The 19,702-nt window shown below is 36.7% G+C and overlaps 1 protein-coding gene across 3 annotated transcripts in view; it reads right to left on the bottom strand.

Moving 5' to 3' along the window:
* The window catches only part of TENT2 (terminal nucleotidyltransferase 2), a 44,385-nt gene that overhangs the window by 6,092 nt on the left and 18,591 nt on the right, over positions 1 to 19,702 (bottom strand). For all 3 annotated transcript variants that reach the window (XM_075739264.1, XM_075739265.1, XM_075739266.1), the window contains 4 exons: positions 18,491 to 18,619; positions 14,462 to 14,505; positions 7,538 to 7,674; positions 1,303 to 1,394 (listed from right to left, as the gene is read on the bottom strand). In XM_075739264.1, the coding sequence (XP_075595379.1) occupies positions 1,303 to 1,394; positions 7,538 to 7,674; positions 14,462 to 14,505; positions 18,491 to 18,619 (402 nt within the window). The remainder of the gene's footprint in view (positions 1 to 1,302; positions 1,395 to 7,537; positions 7,675 to 14,461; positions 14,506 to 18,490; positions 18,620 to 19,702) is intronic.

Genomic DNA, 19,702 nt, shown 5'->3' with positions numbered 1-19,702 from the left:
TGATTCTCACTCCCCTTTCTTATCTCTTTGTTAACTGTTTCCAGTTACGCAGCACCTCTCAGTCCCGTCCCTGCTTCTCTTTCCATTCTCCTAACATCTCAATCCTTCTCTTGATCTACTATCTTTTCTTTCCCTCGGTCAAGGTTCATCTCCTACACATGCTAACTGTTCACCTTCTGCATGTAGATTCCCCACAGCGGCTGAATGGCAGCAAGAGCACATGAAGCAGGTCCCTATATAGTGCTACTGCCCAGTTCAGCCAAAGGCTGAGACCTGCAACTCCAAAAGGTAGCCTAGGTTTACCCTCCAGTTCTGGATGGATAGATAATGATGAGAGGGCTGGAGCACCTCTCCTATAAGGACAGGCTGAGAGAGTTGGGGTTGTTCAGCCTGGAGAAGAAAAGGCTCCAGGGAGACCTTCAGAGCAGCCCCTTGAAGGGGGCCTACAAGAAAGCTGGGGAGGGACTGTTTACAAGGGCATGGAGTGATAAGATGAGGGGTAATGGCTTTAAGCTGAAAAAAGGTAGATTAGAATTTAGATTAGATGTTAGGAAGAAATTCCTTACTGTGAGGGTGGTGAGGCACTGGAACAGGTTGCCCAGAGAGGTTGTGGATCCCCCCTCCCAGGAAGTGTTCAAGGCCAGGTTGGATGGGGCTTTGGGCAACATGGTCTAGTGGAGGGTGTCCCTGCCCATGACAGGGGGAGTTGGAACTAGATGGTCTTTAAGGTCCCTTCCAACCCAAACCATTCCATGATTCTATGATCATACAGTCTCTGCAGATACTGTACATTCACAAGCCAGTCAGAAATAGTAGCCACAAGGGGATCAACATATGCATAATCTAGTTAGTCACTGTTAGAACTTGCGATGTCAGAGCATTTCTGGGACAAGGAATATTCTTATAGAGGAATCCGAGTATGTGCCCGTTGTGTTTTTTCAGAACTCAATCTTGGCAAAACTGACGACTATTTTTGCAGAGCAGGAAAACACACACTACTGTCATAAAGTCCATTCCTTGTCAAAGTCCTAATCCCTGTTCCAACAGTAACAGGGCAATGAGTGCTCTTGAAGAAAAGGTCAGGAGAACTATTTTTAAACACTATAGAACTTAAAGCTTCCTTCTCAAATGTTTTTGGTGGGACTGTTTCCAAAACTATTTACATTGGTTAAACTTCATTCTTCTACATAATCATATTACACATGTGCATTATTAATACACAACCAATATAAAGTCCAATTAACAGATTTATGTATTTAGTGTCTTAACAGTTAAAAATTATAATGCAGCTTTACATTTTACCTTCTACACAAATAAATTTGTTTCTCCATTCAATACCATCAGGTCTTGGAATAGCTTTGGCCTCACGAACTGAAATCATTTGATGGCTCCAACTAGGGAAAAGGAAAACAATTTGCAGAACTTTAAACTCTTGATTCTAGATTAATAATATCAGTTTACATTAAAAAAAATGCTATGTCATAAGCCTGGATACAACAGTACTTTATAATAATGAGTAATTTAATTAACAGTCTAATCTTCATAATTCACTATGTAAGAATAAGGAATGATAGGTAGGAAACAAGAAAAATTATCCACAACCAACTTTATCTGCAAAACAGAGTATCACAGGTATCCATGAGTAACATATATTCACAACAGAGTAATTTTTTCAAGTAACAACATCAACTTGAATATGGATGCCTGCATTTATTTCTAAGTTCAAAAGAAATTACAGCCTTTCAGAATTTTCTGTGGAGAGAAAAAGAATGTAAGGAGTTTAAGTGCAGATGAAGTCACATACTGCATTCCATTTAAAAAATATTCAACAGTATATAAAGATAGCTTGCTTTCACCAGGACTGCTGGCCTGTAAAGAACCTATTATTAGAAAGCACTAACACTTCGTATATACTCAATTTTATATCTCCTACAAGCATAACAGAGCAACAAATCAAATACGCGTTTGAAGATATTCTACCACTTTCTGCATGCTATTTTACAACAGCAAAAACCACAGCAAATGAACAGACTGAAACAGGAACAGCAGGCAGTTTACAGGGCAATCTTTACAATGTGCCAAGCATCTTTATGATCTTTATGATACCTGGCACAACAATGTGCCAAATGTAATGGAAGCCAAAGCAACCACTTGCACTTTTATGTTCTCAACTACGCAGCCAGTTTTCAGTGCTTTTAACTAAACATGGGAACTACCATATTAGCCCAATGCCTGGATCACCAACAACGCATCACCATACACCCTGACTGAATGGGGCTTAGAAATAGCTGGGTAACATGCTGCTAGCTGTACTGGTGTTATGCACACCTGATGTGATCTCACTGAATCAATCTTTTGACATAATGCAAAGAGAGGAGCTTGGCTGGATGCATTGACCACCTGCAGTAAATCTGTAAATATCAACTGTAAATCAAAATACAGTCTATAATTCATCAGTTAAATTTGGAAGAACTCTGTGCTCCCTAGGCCAGAGATCAGCTGTCATTAACTCCATTAAGTCAGTGGTGGTAAGACAGTTTACACCAGCTAAAAATCCATGCCTGTAATTCTACAAATGATCTTGGATACAACTCATGAAAGTGAGCTGTTTGAATAACTGTACTTCCATAGAACATGTACTTTATTCTTCTATTTAAGAATATGAATAGGGCCTATTTCAAAAAGGTGCAGGACGCAGCATATGAAGCACAGTTTAAGATACCTCAGATTACTTATTCACCCAGTGCTGTGTATATTTAGATTTCTCTTAATACATTCTTTAGAAAATTAGTACAGATTATGATAATTTCTAGCATTCAATGCAACTGAAGCTTTCATTCTAACCCATCCTTCTCCCTCTCCTTTATTCCCATAGTAGACTGCTTTTGCAAGAATTAGAGATATTGTGCAGCACCAAATACTTTCCTATTGTGTCGTTTTAATAAACTATCAACACAAGCTTAACAAGAAATTCAGATGATTTCCAAAAAAAAAAAACAACCCACCACAAAAAAAAAAAGACAAAAGCAAAAAAACATGTGACTAGAGCATCAAAGAAACTTGAACTGCAGCACCAGAACATTGGTCATGAGCAGAAGCTCACAGCTTGACTCTTCTGCTTTTTCTAAAAGTATATTTAAGAATCAGAGAGATCGAGGGCGGGGGGGGACGGGGGACGGGGACGACTTCAAACATGTAATTCTTCTCTTGACTTCTTTTTCTCTAGGTTATACTTGGCTTAATTACTCAGCAAAAAATAAATGCATTTATAATACACTGGTTTAGCAAAAAGCAATGAAAAGTATGTAATTGCTAGCTATTTAAACAGCTTTTTATTTAAACTTGAAAACAACTACTTTATCTAATAGTCTCATTAAACCTTCACTAATACAGCCTTGGTACCAAAATCAGCCTGAATTAGAAATGAATAACCAGTGGCAATTTATGTATCAATTTTAACCATTTTGGCTTGCACACAACAACTTCATTATTGCCAACACAAAAGAAATATTCTCTGCATACACACTTTCAGTCCATAACTTAACACTAATCAGTTAAACAGCTATTTCAATTACCAGCTACTTCTGGTGTCACTGCCCACATTAGGTATGTGCTCCTCATGGAGAAGGCAAGAATTTGAAAGAAAAAGACCAGGCATTTCCAGGAGTAAATGTGCATGAATACAGTACAAATAGATCAAAAAGCTTATGTTTTCCAGAGCCTTTTCAGAAGCCAAAGCCACTTGCATAAACACACTAAATGGGTACAAATTGCAAGCATATTTAATTCAATATAGTATTAAAAAGTGATCCCTTTATTATATGACCAATTCTATCCTGAAGAGAACTGTAAGCAACTGTATTCTATGTTTTATCATGATAACGTAACCAATCATTTATCATGTCCACCAAATACAACTTAATCAGTGAATAATCTTAAACAACTGCTACATAAACTTGAAACAACAAATTTAAGAGAAGTACAATCCCAAAGGACAAGCTCTAGATTCCCTAGCAGTAACTTCAGGGGAGCAAGGCCTTGCTTCAAGGTCTTGCTTTGTAAAGAGACAGCCAAGTGAAAACCTGCTGCCTTCACTCACAGCTGCAGAAATGAAATCAGACACTCTCACCAGGGGGCCTGATAAACATGGACCAGTTTCCAAATACTTTCTTTTGAGAACACCTCCATACATTTTTTACTTGGTCACATTCACTGCATGATCAGCAGACCTTTGATCGTTTGAAATACTTAAAGTTAAAATGGAGTTATAAGCATACTTTTAGCCAGCTGTATCATACAAAACATTATGCAGACTTGAACTGTTATGGCAAGCTAATTACACAGCCATGTCAGCAAATCAATCTTTGCCATATGTAGGGTGTAAGTCCAACACATGCAGCAATTTCCAAGTCACATTTCTGGAAACTTATCAAGGGGGATAAAAATTACTTCTTATGGACACACTGAAAATCCTGGAGTACAACTGTGGAATGTGCACTGTATAAATACATGGTCATCAGCAATTTTCTGAAAGAGCTTATAGTCTAAATAAAGCAGATTAAACGCATAAGTGAAAAAACCCAACCAAACCACAGCACAAGGAGATAAACTCATCCATGGCTGCAGAGGTGCAGGTTCCTGTTTCTTCCTTTGTGCCCTACTCTTTGGGGCCATCCTGTCCTTAAATATTATTTAACATCAAATAAAATAAAATGTATATTTTAACTGAAATACCTACTGGCCTTTGCTAGACTAAGGGCAAAGTTTAAACCAATGTATCTCCATCTTCCTGACCAATACATGTAACATAGTTGATCAGTTAAGCATTCCAGGCCGGTGGCATCAATGACTTAGTCTGTCCAAAATTATGATCTTCACACATCATCTGATCATTCTTGACTGCATGCTGTTCTTTCATCAAAACAGATCCTGTGTGTCAAACCTGTTAGTGTTGTGTCCTACTCCATAGATAGGAATCTACAAAAGTCACTTTTATGAAAATCGCAGTACTCTTTAGTAATCTTTTCATTAAGCACAATCCAGTTCAATAGTGAAAGTTCACTAGCACAGTACAGATCATTTAAATGTGACCTAACAGTCACAGTATCTAAAATATAATCTCAAAATTTCTCTGTATGAAACCACTAGTAAATATTTACAGGGGAAGCAAACACTGAAAAAAAATTATTGATTACAGCAATGAAAATATTCAAAGCATTCAGGAGTAAAATACTAGTTCTTCCATGAAAAGGAGCACTAATACAGCCCTGTGTTATTTAACTCTTATCCTCATTCCCACCTAGAACACTGTTTCCATCGGCAACCTCAAAGCAAAGATAACAGGTAACTGTGGACAGTGTGACACTGTACTTGTTCTCATCGGGTGCCTATCTCACACACACCCCTGTGTTTAAATACTATGTTCTGCCCACCTTTTCCCCAGCATAGACCTTAATTAGGGTTTCTCTTCTCCAGCCAATTACCAGTGTTTATGAAACTATAGAGAATTTTAGTATCTTCAAGACACACACCCTGCTCCTTTCAAACAAGATTTATAGTTGTCAGGGATACATAGATGGTCAAGTAAACAGTACACATGTAAGTTATCTTTTTGTAGCAGAAAGTTAAAAATAATATAGGTTGTGCATTAGGTGTATCATTTCCTGATTTCTCAGCTATGTAACATTTTCAATACAGGAATTGGAATGGCTGTTTTTCACAGGCTGGTTTGTTGGGGGGGGGGGGGGGGTGTTTGGGTTTTCTTGGTTGTGTTTGGGTTTTGTTTTTATCTTTTTTTAAAGAGAATATCACCAGTCAAATATTTAAATACTTAACAGGTCCATAACACTGGAAAAAATAAGCCAGATATTCTTTTTTTGTTTGGTTGGCTGTTTTTTAAAAATATTTTCTTCCCTTGTCGGCAACTATCCTATCTTCATTGTCCACTTTTTCAGGCTTTGTTTTAACCAGAAGCTCCCCTGTACTTCTGCGATTAAATTTAGGTAACATTTTTTCCTCATTTATGATAATCATGAAAAACAATATTCCAGGATTACCATCAGTTCAAGTACTGATATTGCAGCATTGCTAGTCTTCATATTTCTTAGTATATCCTGCATGTCTAACAGCAGGGGAAAAAAAAGAGTCTTTCTGGACCAGCTACTGACTTATGCAGAAATCTGCTCTGGACTATGTTCACAAGGACCCAAAGCAGAGAAGTCAAATTAGTTATTCTTCCTGCATTTGGACAAGATTTCCTCCGCTAGTTTGCACAGGCAAACCAGAAACTTCTTCCTTAGTGGAAAAGGCATTTACTTTCATGTACGAGAAGATTAACAGCTCATTATACATACAAGTAGTAAAGGATGCATCTAGCGTCCCACACAAATTTGGAACGTGAGGTATCTCCTCCAGCAGTGTCTTCTAATTTACCTCTTTAACAAAGAGCACCTTGCCAGCTGAAAAGACAGTTACTTAGGAGAAACTTTTAGGACAAAAGACCATTCCTTTATCTGCAGAGATTGTTGAAGGAAAATCCTTTAATGTGAAAAATCAGGCTTAAGCATGCACAAAGTGCAATTCAGTCGTGAACTGCCACAAGCCATATGGATTTAGCTTATATATTCCACATGTGGTGCACACCCTAGTGATGTTTTCTTTTAAGGATTTCATGATTGTTCACTTCTTACATTGAAGTAAAACATGAACACTTCACAAATTATGATGAGTATCCAGCAGTTATGCATTTTTTTCTCCTTCCAGGAAATGGATATGATGCACATACACAGGACAGCAACAGGTATGAACCAACTGCCTCAGAAAAAAAATTCTTTAGAAGATCTTTAAGATTATTGGATTACAACCATTTGATATTTTATATAGACAAGCACTTTTTCTAAGAAATTATCAAGTGACAATTTGGCAAAATGTTTGTAATCTACAGCTTTCTCAGATGCTCTCACAACTTCAGCTTCTTCTCTTCTACAAGAAAATCCAGACACCAAAATCAAACTCAGATTCTAGCAAACCAACAAGGTTACTGAACCAACTATGTATTACAGAATTCTTCAGCAGGTGTGTCCTATATTGATGTATATTACAGTCAAAGTAAGGAGCCATTTGGTCAGTTCCTTCCATTGACTCAGGGTGACAGAAGACAAGCACAGCTATTAAGGGCCAAATAATTCATATCATAACCAATACCTTGAACTACAACTAAGAATAGATTATTCTCACACATGAATAGGCAGTTTTAGAACAGTATAACATAACAAACCCCAGCTATTTTTAAAAGGATAAAGCTCTCTAACTTCTTGCAGCTATTTTAAAGGATAGAATGCTTGGCTAAGCAAAAGATGTCAGACACTCTATCAGCATTCCTGTTGTCCTTTTGTCTTTTCACCCATTTCCTGTCAGTTACCACTTCTGCCTTACTGTTATTCTTTCTCTTCAAGGGTTATAAAATGTTGATGTATTGAATAGAAAGTATCAAAAAGCTTTGCATATTCTAAAACACTAACATGAGCTTATTACTTACTCAAATTCTGTGGCATAATATTTGAAGAAGCCTATTAGCAAATCTCCAAGGCTTGATCCATTTTTTGAGAGGTAACGAGGAATGGTACGTGGTGCTTGATGAACGAGATGCAACTGCATAGTAGGATCAAAAGATTCCTGTCAAAATAAAACCAGAGAGTATGTATATACATACACACACAGAGCTTTAAATCTAGGTGCATATATTTTTCACAACAGAAAAGCTGCCTATCATTTGCTTATTAGAAGTTCAAGGACAACTTAGAAGCAAAGGACTATTTCTCTTGTGCTTCTCTGTCGGGCACTAGTTACTCCCCCTGATTTCAGGTAGAATCATCTTGTACCGGCGCATCCGAGACCATCCCTTGCCTTCTGTTTGTTAAATAGTTAAATACTGTTAAAAGTATTTTAACACGGGATAATCTCGGAACTGGACTTGCACTTATGTGCTAGTAAAACCACGTGAGCAGAAGCTGAGTAAGGTAGCCTGCACTGAGCTGGCTGCAGCTGAACTGAAACAGGGTTGGTGAAGCTAATGCACTTATCGCCAAGTTCCCATAACTGTGGTACAAAAGCAATCCAAAAGGAAGGCCTGACTTATTTTTCCCCACTGCACAGAGTTAAAATTGCATATGAAACCCACTGGCTCTAATATGAACCTGCATCCTCCCACATAATGAGTTCAAAGACTGCAGCAGCACCTCCTCTAGCCAACCTATCTGAAAGAATAAAAAAAAAAGAAAAAAGAAGAAGTTATACAAAAAACCTGAATACACAGAATGCAGCATTTAAGCTGAAGTGTACTTTTCTTCAGGGGCAGAGGGGGGGAAGAGAATGGGGGGGTCGAGCAGGGAAGAAGGGGGAATAAAAGGTCGGGTTTGCTATAAACAAAATTCACTACTGCCAGCTTAAAAAGGAATCTACATGAGACTAAATTAACATGGTTTTAGATCTGCTATACTGTTTGGATGTCCATTGCATCCTTTAGGTTCTTCTGAGAGACTGGGGTACATGGAGGACAACACATCTTCTCTTGCTAAAGAAACAATTTTCAAAACCTAGTAATACCAGGATATTACATTTTACAGCTGTGTTGTGTATGTAGTAGAAAATGAACCCAAGATTCACATAAAGAAATACATCTGTGTAAATTTAGGAACCTACTCATTCACTACTGCATCTCCCCTCCCACTCCTTTGTTATTTTAAAGAGTAGTATCAGGCATGACTCAAACTTTATAGTACTAGAATATCACTGGAAGCACTATACACTGTAATACTATTTCCACATTCACAGCTGGCAGTGCTTCCTCTAAGAAAAGTATGGTTAGCAATCAAACCAGTAGGACTAGAAAGTTTAGGGCTCTCATCCTCTTTTGCCAATTCTAGCAAAACCTCCTGGAACCTTGTGCGACACCTTCTGGGAAAAAAGGCCATTCTTCCAGCTACAAAAAAAATTCATGTCTTGTTCTCACATGATACAACTTTCCGTATAAAAAATTATTATAGTTAGCAGAGCTCAGAATTTAACAGTTTACAATGCAACAGAACACAAACAAAAACATGGAGACAGACAGACATAAAAAGCAGATATGCAGCATATGAAGATCTAAAATGGAAACAGTTGTTCCTGTGTTATACGGTATATGCAGTTTTAACCCCAAAGGTAATGAGACAGGTACTAGAGTGAAAGTCACTCCTTGCCCATTCCCACAGAAAGTTGTAGAAGAGTCACAACAAATGACTTTAGTATTAGCAGTATAACAGCTCATGAGGAAATGGACATAGGGAGGAAAAAAAGAATGAGAACAAGGGCTGCTGACATCCAAACAATACAAAACAGAAGTGCAATGAAACTACTACATCAGGTATCTACTAAGACTAATCAATAAATGTATGGAGGCAGCAGACATTTCTGAAAAGGAAAGTGATTTTTTTTTTAATTTTTTGAATGTTGAAATGCCTGAGAACTTCTCAACTGCAGGAAAAATCTGCCATGACAGTGAGGTTGGCATACTGAGCAGCTAAAAATTTAGATACTTTGGGATATTATTTGTCACGATAATAAATAAGCTATTTTTGTTAACACTATTACAAGCTTAGGAAGAATGTTGCTTTTTTCTTATCAATCTTGACCTTAAGTACATTTTATTTATGCTTTATATATTGATCACAATTAATTAATTTTATTAGTGTTTGTACATCATTTGAGTAAGATAAAATAAATCAACAGTTATACTAGTAGCAAAAGACAATATATCAAATATAGCTGTAATAAAACTTACAGCAAAAAAAGAGAATACATATGTGGCTGTGTGTGCATGCTTACATCCAGAAAAAAGCAAAAGAACAAAAAGGATATAAAATATAACTTTATCCAAATATATTTTTGCCAGTAAGATTTGTTTAGCAGTTAATGAAATAGGAAGTTACAAAACCTTGCAGAGTTTTAAAATCAGAAATCTGTATTTTGAGAAGAGTGATTACTGCAGAAGCATAGTGCAGATGAAGGCATTTTTCAGGATATTTAGTTTGTCTGTTTCTTTACAGAGTTTGCAACTGATCAAAAGTTATGTAAGCAGCAGTGATAAAACACTCCTAATTTGAGGAGCAGATATATCACATTCTATGACTCCTACCCATGGCACAAGAGATAAAATTCCTGACCTGCATTAGAAAGCAATTTTCTAAATCTTCATCTAGGAATTAAAACATAATTTTAGATTGCAGAATTGAAGATGTTTATTTTTTTCCAAAAGCAAGTTCAATTTTGTGAAGCCTGCAGTTCCAAGTTTTACCATGTATATGACAAAGGTCAGGCAAATCAAAGTTTTCTTTAATCAGAAAGCCATTTGCCCTCAAAAAATAAATGCATATTATTCTATACAAGTGCTCTAGTACAAACGCAAGTTACAGTCTATAGCAGCTAATAATTTAAAAACCCAACCACCTAGTATAAGAGAAACACGTATAAGTAATTCCCATCTCCACTTGTTTTAGTGGTTATACCACTATGAAAATGACTCTTAAAAAGACAACTAAGTATTACAAAATGAAAAGCATGACTGAAACTACTTTTCTGGAAGAAAATATTTTTTTACACTCACTAAAGCAAACTGTTAATCATATATTTCTGATATTGTTAGTCAACGTATTTTTATAAACACTGAGTTGCTGACCACCACATGTAGAAGGAAAAAAAAAAAGTGTTTCATCTTTCTGAAATACAGAAAATTTGTTATGGAAGAAATTGCTATTACCACGTTAGAAAGTTTTACATGTAAAACCAAATTAATTATTACTTAAAATTGGGTATGACGAAGATTTATTAAATCTTCTGTCAAGATATATCAATATGTCAATAACCAACAATGTAGTTTGTTTAAGGTCATTTCTAAAAGCAATCACTCACAGTCCAGTGAACAAGAGCTCGGACCAGCTACAGGATACCTAGGCTCATCTTTTTGCTTTGCCACAGACAAGCCATGAAAATCCATTAGCCTCAACCCGCCCCCATTCACCTATTGTAAAACAGGGATAACAGGACTTTTCTTCCTGCCAGAGGGAACTGGGGAATAACTAGATGAACAGAACAAGGTACAGCTTATAGACTCTGCACATAATGGAGGCTGGTAGTAATAGAGAATTACAAAGCACCCTTCATACTAGCTTAGTTTCACTTAGGCCTTCCCTGTAAGCTTTCCCTTCTTAACTTGCTCTAGAAGGCAAAAAATTCATCTTTATTTAAAACTAGTCCCTAATTTGCTTCTTGTGTCTTTGCCTCGTGCCATCTTAAGAAATGAAAAGAAATTCAGGATCTGATTGAGCTATACATTAATTCAAAACACCCCAGAAATTGGTTGACTGATTTCTCAAGGAAACACTAGCATTCAGCAACATGCTTTATGTTCAAGCTATATAATGCTTACACATATTCTCATTCCACCTTGCACACTGGAAAACAAGCGTACATCAAAAATATCTTTACATTTGAGTATCTTGATGTATAATGAGTTTAACTCTGACTGTATAAGATTCTTCCTTCAAAAAAGTTTACTATGCTGACATTACCACTGTATCTTGCCATTTTTGATAAGTATCTATATTCGCACACATAAAATAGCCTTCTCTAGTCTTAGTAATTAATTTTTAACTCGTGTTTATACTTTAAAAAAGTGCAACTTGAAGAGCAAAGCAAATTGTGTCTGTGCAAGGACTGACTCCTATGCATGAAGGAGCTACAGTAATCACCATCCCATCCCATCTTCTGACCCACCTTTTGCAAGACATGACTACTTGTGAAGCTGAGAAAGCAGAAACAAAAACGTGCTCATGCTAGAGTCCATAAAGTTCACGATCCAGAGCACTAATAGAGACCCACCTCCATCTGGATTTCAGGTGATACACCAGGCTGCTCTGGAACACGTTGCCTTCTGACTCCCAGTTGCAGCAATGCTCACCTCTGGCAAACACACAGGCAAAACAACCAGAAGCCATAACGGCCTAAGCCACCACAGGTTCTCCAGAGCTCATCTGCAAAAGTCCTGACTTGGAGGCAAGTTCCATACAGACTTCAGAACTGACCAACACATTTTGTGGGCTACTCTCATCTACCCCATTTGGCTGCAACAAAGGAAGCCCCGGAATCCAACCCTGCACCTGATATGGTTCAATACTCCCTCTAAACTAGCAGTTGCAAAACACATCGGCTCGGTGCCTGCTGGAGACTCCCCCAAGGCAAAAGAATGCACAGGCAGGCAGATCTGATGGCTTTCCAGGACTTCTCACACTTCACATCTGCAGTAGGGATACACTAAGGCACAGAATCTGCCTTTTCTTCCTCGCTCAAGATGTTTCTCTTGCATGGCACCTACCATTTAAAACCAGCAGTTTCCTTCAAAGTGCAGAAGTATTTTTAGGCTGCAGAGAGAGCTGCAGATTTGATTTTGAAAAAAAACCCAGATTGTAGGTAGGGTGGTTTGTTTCAGAAGGGGAGAAGCAGTATTAATGTGTAGTATGAGGATGGAGACACAGCTTTGACCAGCTACAACCACAAGAAAAATGTATAGTTGCTTTGGATACTGACATTTGCCCGTGCTTTGTAATTATTACTGCAAGCTACAAGACCATAATTGTTTTGGTCTATTTCTCATTTTCATTTTAAATTTCTTTGAAATATCAGTATTCAGAAATAGCCTTCACAATTTTTAAACACTTAATTATATTCCTAATGAAGACAATAGACCAAAAATATATTTGCAAATTTCTAGCATATTTTTTAAAATCTTAATCCATAGTTTTTATGATTTTATGTAAGCATGTATAAAAATATATTTTTATTTTATTAGCAATCCTAGAATATTTAGTGCCTCCTCCAAAGGCAAGATAACTAACAACAAAAATCTATGTTGAAAGAGGGTAAAAAAAGTTATTCTTACAGCATTGTTCTAGAAACATAGGAACCTGCAAGTGATTTACCACTTTCACATGACCCAAGATAAAACCTTGCATTTAGTACAAATTCATTAGATTTTTCAGCTTATGGCATTGTATACTTTTGCTTTAATCATTTAAGCCATTAATATTTGTATAGTGCTCTGAAGGTCTTTACATAGTTCAAACACTACAAATATAAATGTTTGCATTATCATTACAAAGGAGTAAAAAGTTACCAATTCTTACAGTTGTTTTCTTTAAATTACATGCTACACAAAACTTAAAATACTACAGCATGTGAGCTTTAAGCAAATGTGATTAGCAAATTCAAAAAATCCATCAGAAAAAGCTAAGTGTACAAATGAAAAACAGCTTCAAATGCTTTCAAGCACTAGCAATGAAGAAATTAGAAGGTATATAGTACAGTAAAAAAAATCAGAAGAAAAAATAAAGACCATAAAAATTTAGTACAGGTATGCCTAAGCAGGTTTACAAAATGGAAATAAAACTGCAGTGTACTATAGCTCAAAGCTTTCTTCTGCATCTCGATCATCCTAATTACCCAAAATGGCTGACACCATAGTATTTTTTCCCTGATGTACAGTGTCATCTAATATTCCCATTTCAGCACTGCAGGAAATATATGCAAAAGAAAGATGGTTTTCTGATACTACCTCAGCACAATTATTAGCAACATACCAAAAAAACCCATACAGACAGGGGCACCAACTATCAATAAAGAAACATTTTTAAAGGGACATGTGAGAAGAAAGGTAAGGAGGAAGGAATTCAGGAATTTCTCTAAATAAGTTATACAATAGAACTATTCAGCAATAGCTCTTTTGTCCCCAGACAAGTATTTAGGAGGGTAGCTCTTATTTCTAGGTAATCTTCCTTAGATTAAGTCTCACTAATTACAGTCCTAACTCTGCAGAGGATCAAAGCATACCAATTCTCAGAGTTCTCTGGAAATCCATAGAGTATGATCTGGACATAAATTCCCCAAAAAAGTGTTTTCTTGTTGGACTGAAGCCCAGTTTTGTGAGGTCTCCAAAGTCTCCTCTGTAAACATGTATCATTCACTCTCGCACCCAGAAATATCAAGCAACTCAACAGCTGTGGGAAGGTATGGAATTCCAAAACATCACAGTTGGATGCAAACCCCACTACTTAACATACTAAGGAATGAGAATCAGAAAGTTACATATGACACTGGCTTATTTTCAAGCCAGCATAAAGAGAATTAGGTCAGCAGCTCTCATTAGCACTTGTTTCCAACTGTGTGTGAAATCTTCTCATATATAACAATGTTTTCACTAAAGAAATGATCAAAAGCAGCAAATAACCTGTTTCCCGCTTTTGTTTAGTGTATCAATGACCAGGCTTACAGACTGAGTTTAACTTAATCCAGAGACATTTAAGAATTCATATATTTCAGATAAGCAGCTTCATACATATATATGATTAATAAATTCATAAAAAACACTTACTGGGTAAATTTTTTGGAGGGATGGAAGGATGGGATCAGGTAGGGCTATAAAAAAAAAGTTTAAAGTTGCTGTGATTCATGTAATTCACAGGAAACAACATCATATCAACTACACCAAAGGGCTGGACTGAAATTCCATCTTAAAAACATCTATCAAGAAAATAATTTTGTAAAATAAAAGTTATTCAGCAAATCTTTCTATTACTATATTTGGTATACAGTAGTATAAGAAGTTAATTCAGCTAAGGGAAGCTGCTACTAAGATACTACTATTTGTAGAAGACATGAAAAATTCTACAGCAGCTGGGATTGACTTCACTTTTAAAATTCATGTTAATTCATGGCTATAAGAAACTCATTCAGATTGCCTAAAGGAAAAATCAGAGTTTCACTCATTTTTTTCCTACATCTAAACCAACATGATTCTATCACAGCAGTGGAAGTCTCCAGATACTGCAAAAGCACACGTTCTTCAGCTGCAAATATTACATACAGAGTCTTCAAAAGCAACCTAAAGATAAAATGGCCAACACATTCAATAGGCGTTACTACCAAAATCCCCATAAAATACTTAAATACAGTCTAATTCAGTTAGCTGGTCTACTAAACAGCAAACAGGTTATAAAGATTATGCAGACAATGATACTAACAAACACAAAGTGAACTAAACAATTGTTACTTTTACAAAAGTCACAGATGGGGAGACCATCTATTGCACAATACAAGTAACAGGGAAGAACCTTATCTCCCAGGTTAGGTGGTCCTACAGATAGAAGAAAAAATCCCCGAGCAGTCACATGCCACTCAAGCCTTAGGGCAGTACTGTTACAGCACTGCTCATACTAAAGCTTCAACATCACATCTCCAGCATTTTTAAATTTTTTTTGTAAACAATTGGTCTACATCATTCACTAGGGAGAGTGATAATTAAGTTCAGCACACAGGACTTGGGACTGAATTCACCCTTCAGACAAGGTCTTACAGGGGATCAGATGTTACAGAATCCGTTTTCCATAGGGACTAAGAATGAGAACAGCAGAATTCTAAGAACATGCTTGGGATATCTTCAAACACTCTACTATATTAACTGGCAGGACTGCTAAGAATATGATCACAGCTGCTTTAATAATATTTTTATTTTGTTTGTGGGTGTTTAGAAATATGCAAGAGCATCTTATTTCTGCAACATCTTGGAAAAATTCCAGTTCTCTGCCATGCTAAAATAAAAGGCAACAAAATCTGAGCAATACAAGCAATCAAGATATTTAATCTGCGTCTGTATGCTATACTAAGAGGATGGAGTTAGTGGAGTTACCACTTACCACTGGCCACATGATTTTTCCTTTTCTTACTGTACAAGATAGTTGGACCTGTTCCCTGGAGGAAAGTTCATGTACAAGACACTCATGTATCTATAAAATAAACTCAAGCCACATTAACCTTAGGTCTAAAGACATCCACACAAGTATAAGAATACGGAAATGGATTAAGTAGTAAAGCAAAGAAATTTGCATAATGAAGTCAGGGACACTATTTACTGCAAAGGGAAGCTTTTTTTTATTTGTTTCCCTCCCCAGTAACATCAACAAAAGCATGTTAGAAATTCTATGACTAGGACACAAGCTACTTTCAGTAGCTTTCCATGCCTGTAACAGAAGTGGCGAGAGAAGGTTAAAAACTGCATGAATAAAACATCAGAATCTAGATAGCCGGTGCTACATGCATTTCCAGAGCCAGACTACACTTCAGCCTTTTTTTGGCAGAAAAGGCTGATGAAGCACAGGTAAAAGGCTCTTCTTTGGCCTGAGGACTCCTGATCCTTCCCAGGCAGCTAACTGATCACAGTTTTGCATGAAAAGGATTATTTGAACCTTTTTTCCTCTTCTCTAGATAGCTGTGGCAGGTGCTACAGATGACTACAACAAATGCCCTCATGTTTGCAAGGTCATCAACCTTTTGGCAAACCTACACATTTATACTTCCTTGTAACTCCTACTCTCTTCCCTTTTGTGCATTACTTTCATACACAGCTCAGTAATTGGCTATCCATGACTGCACGCAGCACCCAATACAAGTCTCTAGAGTAACTGTGATACAATGAAAATAGATTTGGAGAATAAATTTCCAAGTGAAAAAGTCCTGTTTCCATTAAAAGTGTAACACTAACTTATCAAATGCTTATCAAGTCACTGTTAAGATTGTCACTAATTGCTAGACAATGTAAAGATACTACTTCTCGTCTCCTACTTGTACTTCACCTTTGCATAGCAATCTTTATACACCCTGTAGTTCCCAACATTTTCAATATTGTATCTAATAATCATTTTGGCATTTTTAAGTTCATTGTCATTTCATCTCCTCCAAATCAACATTTTTTGCTTGCTTTTTTTTTTCCTGGTGTGTATTAAGGATCTACATTGAAGTACTCAGTCACCTACAGCATGGCAGAGAGCGCTGTGACAGACTTGGCCACATTTTCTTTTCTTTCTACAGACACAGAAGAAATCTATGGAATTCCACCATGTTAGGTATAGAGAAAAAACCAAACATAGTCACTGCATAGACCAGTTTATATCATACTGTCCTCATGACTGGTACATTAACAACAAGCACACAGTATGGGCATCAAACAATTCAGAATTAACCCAGCCAAATGGATCACAAATACACAAAACGCCTTCGTAGGTCCTCTACTACAGATACTGTTCAGCTGAAAGAAAGCCACCAGCTTGAATCAAGTATCATAAAAAGCTTTCCACCCTAGTACAGAGTGGATATAGGGTGATTTTGAAACTAATAAGTAGTTGGCTACCCATTCTACAGCAAGTATCTACGTTCCAGGCCAAACAAGCTGTCAGAGGAGCTAAACATTGTTTCTACTTGATTTAAAAAAAATAATAAATTAAAACCTACACAAACTGACAAAGGGGAAAAGTCTAAAATGAGAGCCTATGCAATTTGTCCACAGATACATTCATAAAATGTTAAGAACCAGCTGTCATTAAAATAACACGAACAAGAATAATCAGCACATTACAAAAAAAATTAAAAGTATAGAATGAATACAAGCAGCAAAATACACAGTCTATACATGAACTGATACGAATTAAATACTTCTACAGGCATGGACACTTCAGGGGTTCCTTGCCTTCCTTTCTGAAGCCACTTATCTGCCAATAAGAACCAAGAGACTCATACTGAGCTAAATGATTTCTTAAATGATAAGCCTTAAGTCTTAAGCAAGAATGCATACTACAAAAATCACAGACACAGACTTCTAATGAGAGAAAGAAATAGAGGGGATAGCCTCATTTCAATGTATTCCTTGAAAATACTTCTGGACTGCATGGGTTTCTTGAATTCTTAACAGGGATCCTTAGTTTTTCAGGTAAAGCTCTCCAGCTCCATGCGGATGTTCAATGTTTCAATATATTGAAGTCACACGAAAAGACGCTGCCACTGGCAGTCAGATATCCCAACTTCTAATGGTGTTCGACATCTGTCACCTTACAGGAGACAGTAATCAGTGGAAAAATCTAACCACATGGTAGTGCATTCTTGCATGTACATGTCCCCCATGTTCAGTCCTTCACTCACTAGAATACAGAAAAATGACCCCACAGCATTTGCTGTCCCTTTGAATATTCTTAGGGGTTTCCAAATAAATAATAATAAAAACCCAAACCAAAAAAACCCAAACCAAAACCCACTGAAATTGTTATGTTTAGGTTTTTCCCTTTGTTAATGGGCATATTTCTGTTAACTAGCGCTTGAGTTTATTTTATAGTTATACAGTGTCCTGCAGGTACATTGATTTTTATTTTTTACCTTTTTAAAGCTGGTAACTGTCTCCAGAGAAGAGGTCCACTTGTTAAAGAAAAATGCAGCCCTAATGAAATGGAGTAAATCCACTTTTTTTTCCTGATTTTTCTGTGTAGAAGACCCCTGCTAGTGTTTAATTTCATTAAAGAGTAAAACTACACAAGTATGGACTTAGCAGAGACAGTTTCAACAGACAAAAAATACTTACTCTGTAAATAGTGCAAAACCATCAATACAAGACTATAGCTGCTTAAAGTACCACGACTGGCATCATTTATGTCGTGAAAACTTGCCCATTTCTTAACAACAAGTACTAGTGGACGAACTCGATTCTCAACTGCAAGTAAAATAAATATATCTCAAAAAAAAAAAAGCACATTTAACTAGACAGTAATCAACCAACATTTGAATGTCGTCAACATGATACTCTTGTATTCTAAGGTTACCTTTTGCAACTATTTTATAGAATTCACTTAATTTTTCTACAACTACTATCCATCTTATAAAAATCAGAAAAAAATTTACATTTGAAAATAATCTTTTGAGTAGTAAGATCCACAGACACATTACAAGGGGTATGCCAGGTAACTTGCAGATAAGACAAAACTGGATGCCTCAGTCAGTATAGCAATGTCACATTCTACTTTTTAAGTTCTCTCCAGTTTTTGTACTAATTGTCCCTAAATTAGCTTGCTGCCAGGACAGACCACATCTAATTTATTTTGGTTTTTTAATCTTTACTTAGGGTATATAAACTTTGAGAGCAGGAAGAAGAATTCTCCTGGTTGGAAGACACGGACCTCATTCTTAAGTTCTCCTCAAGATCCATGAAAGCAGAAACCCCTGCATACAAACATTACTTTTAAATTTGCCTTGTCCTCAATAGCTTTTTATGTAGGTGAGGTGTTAGATACAATAACTCATTAAATCAAGACACATGCTTTTTGTAAGGAAAGACATAAATACAGTCATATTCCAGGTATGATCTTCTGAATTTCTGGGAATATAGACAGCCTTCTAATTAAGGCAGCAATGTGCTGTAGTGAGAGGTCACTCACCACCACCTCCCAGGGACTTTGCAGCGTTATTTAGTATTTGCAGTGTTATTTAGTATTTGCAGACATATAGAAGCAGATCATTGGCTCAGTCAGGTGCCTTATGATGGCCTTACAATGCCGTACATGTTCTGGAGTATCTTTTTCTAACGTGACAAGATTGTGCAAAGTTTTCTATTCTGCACGTCGGGACAGGAATATAGAAGTAAATGCTTCATACATGACAACAACAAGCCTACAAGAGCACCACTTGGGGTACTCTCTGTTATTCTGAGAATCCTATCAAGCATGTGATTTTCTCACAACCTGTTCACAGTGGTTCAGTGTGCATGCCCCTGTAAGAGGTACTCTTTCTCCTCAACATG

Source organism: Balearica regulorum, chromosome Z (assembly GCF_011004875.1).
Source record: "Balearica regulorum gibbericeps isolate bBalReg1 chromosome Z, bBalReg1.pri, whole genome shotgun sequence".
Taxonomy (NCBI): domain Eukaryota; kingdom Metazoa; phylum Chordata; class Aves; order Gruiformes; family Gruidae; genus Balearica; species Balearica regulorum.
The sequence above is the reverse complement of the archived record's forward strand: the minus strand, read 5'-3'. Positions and strand labels throughout refer to the sequence as shown.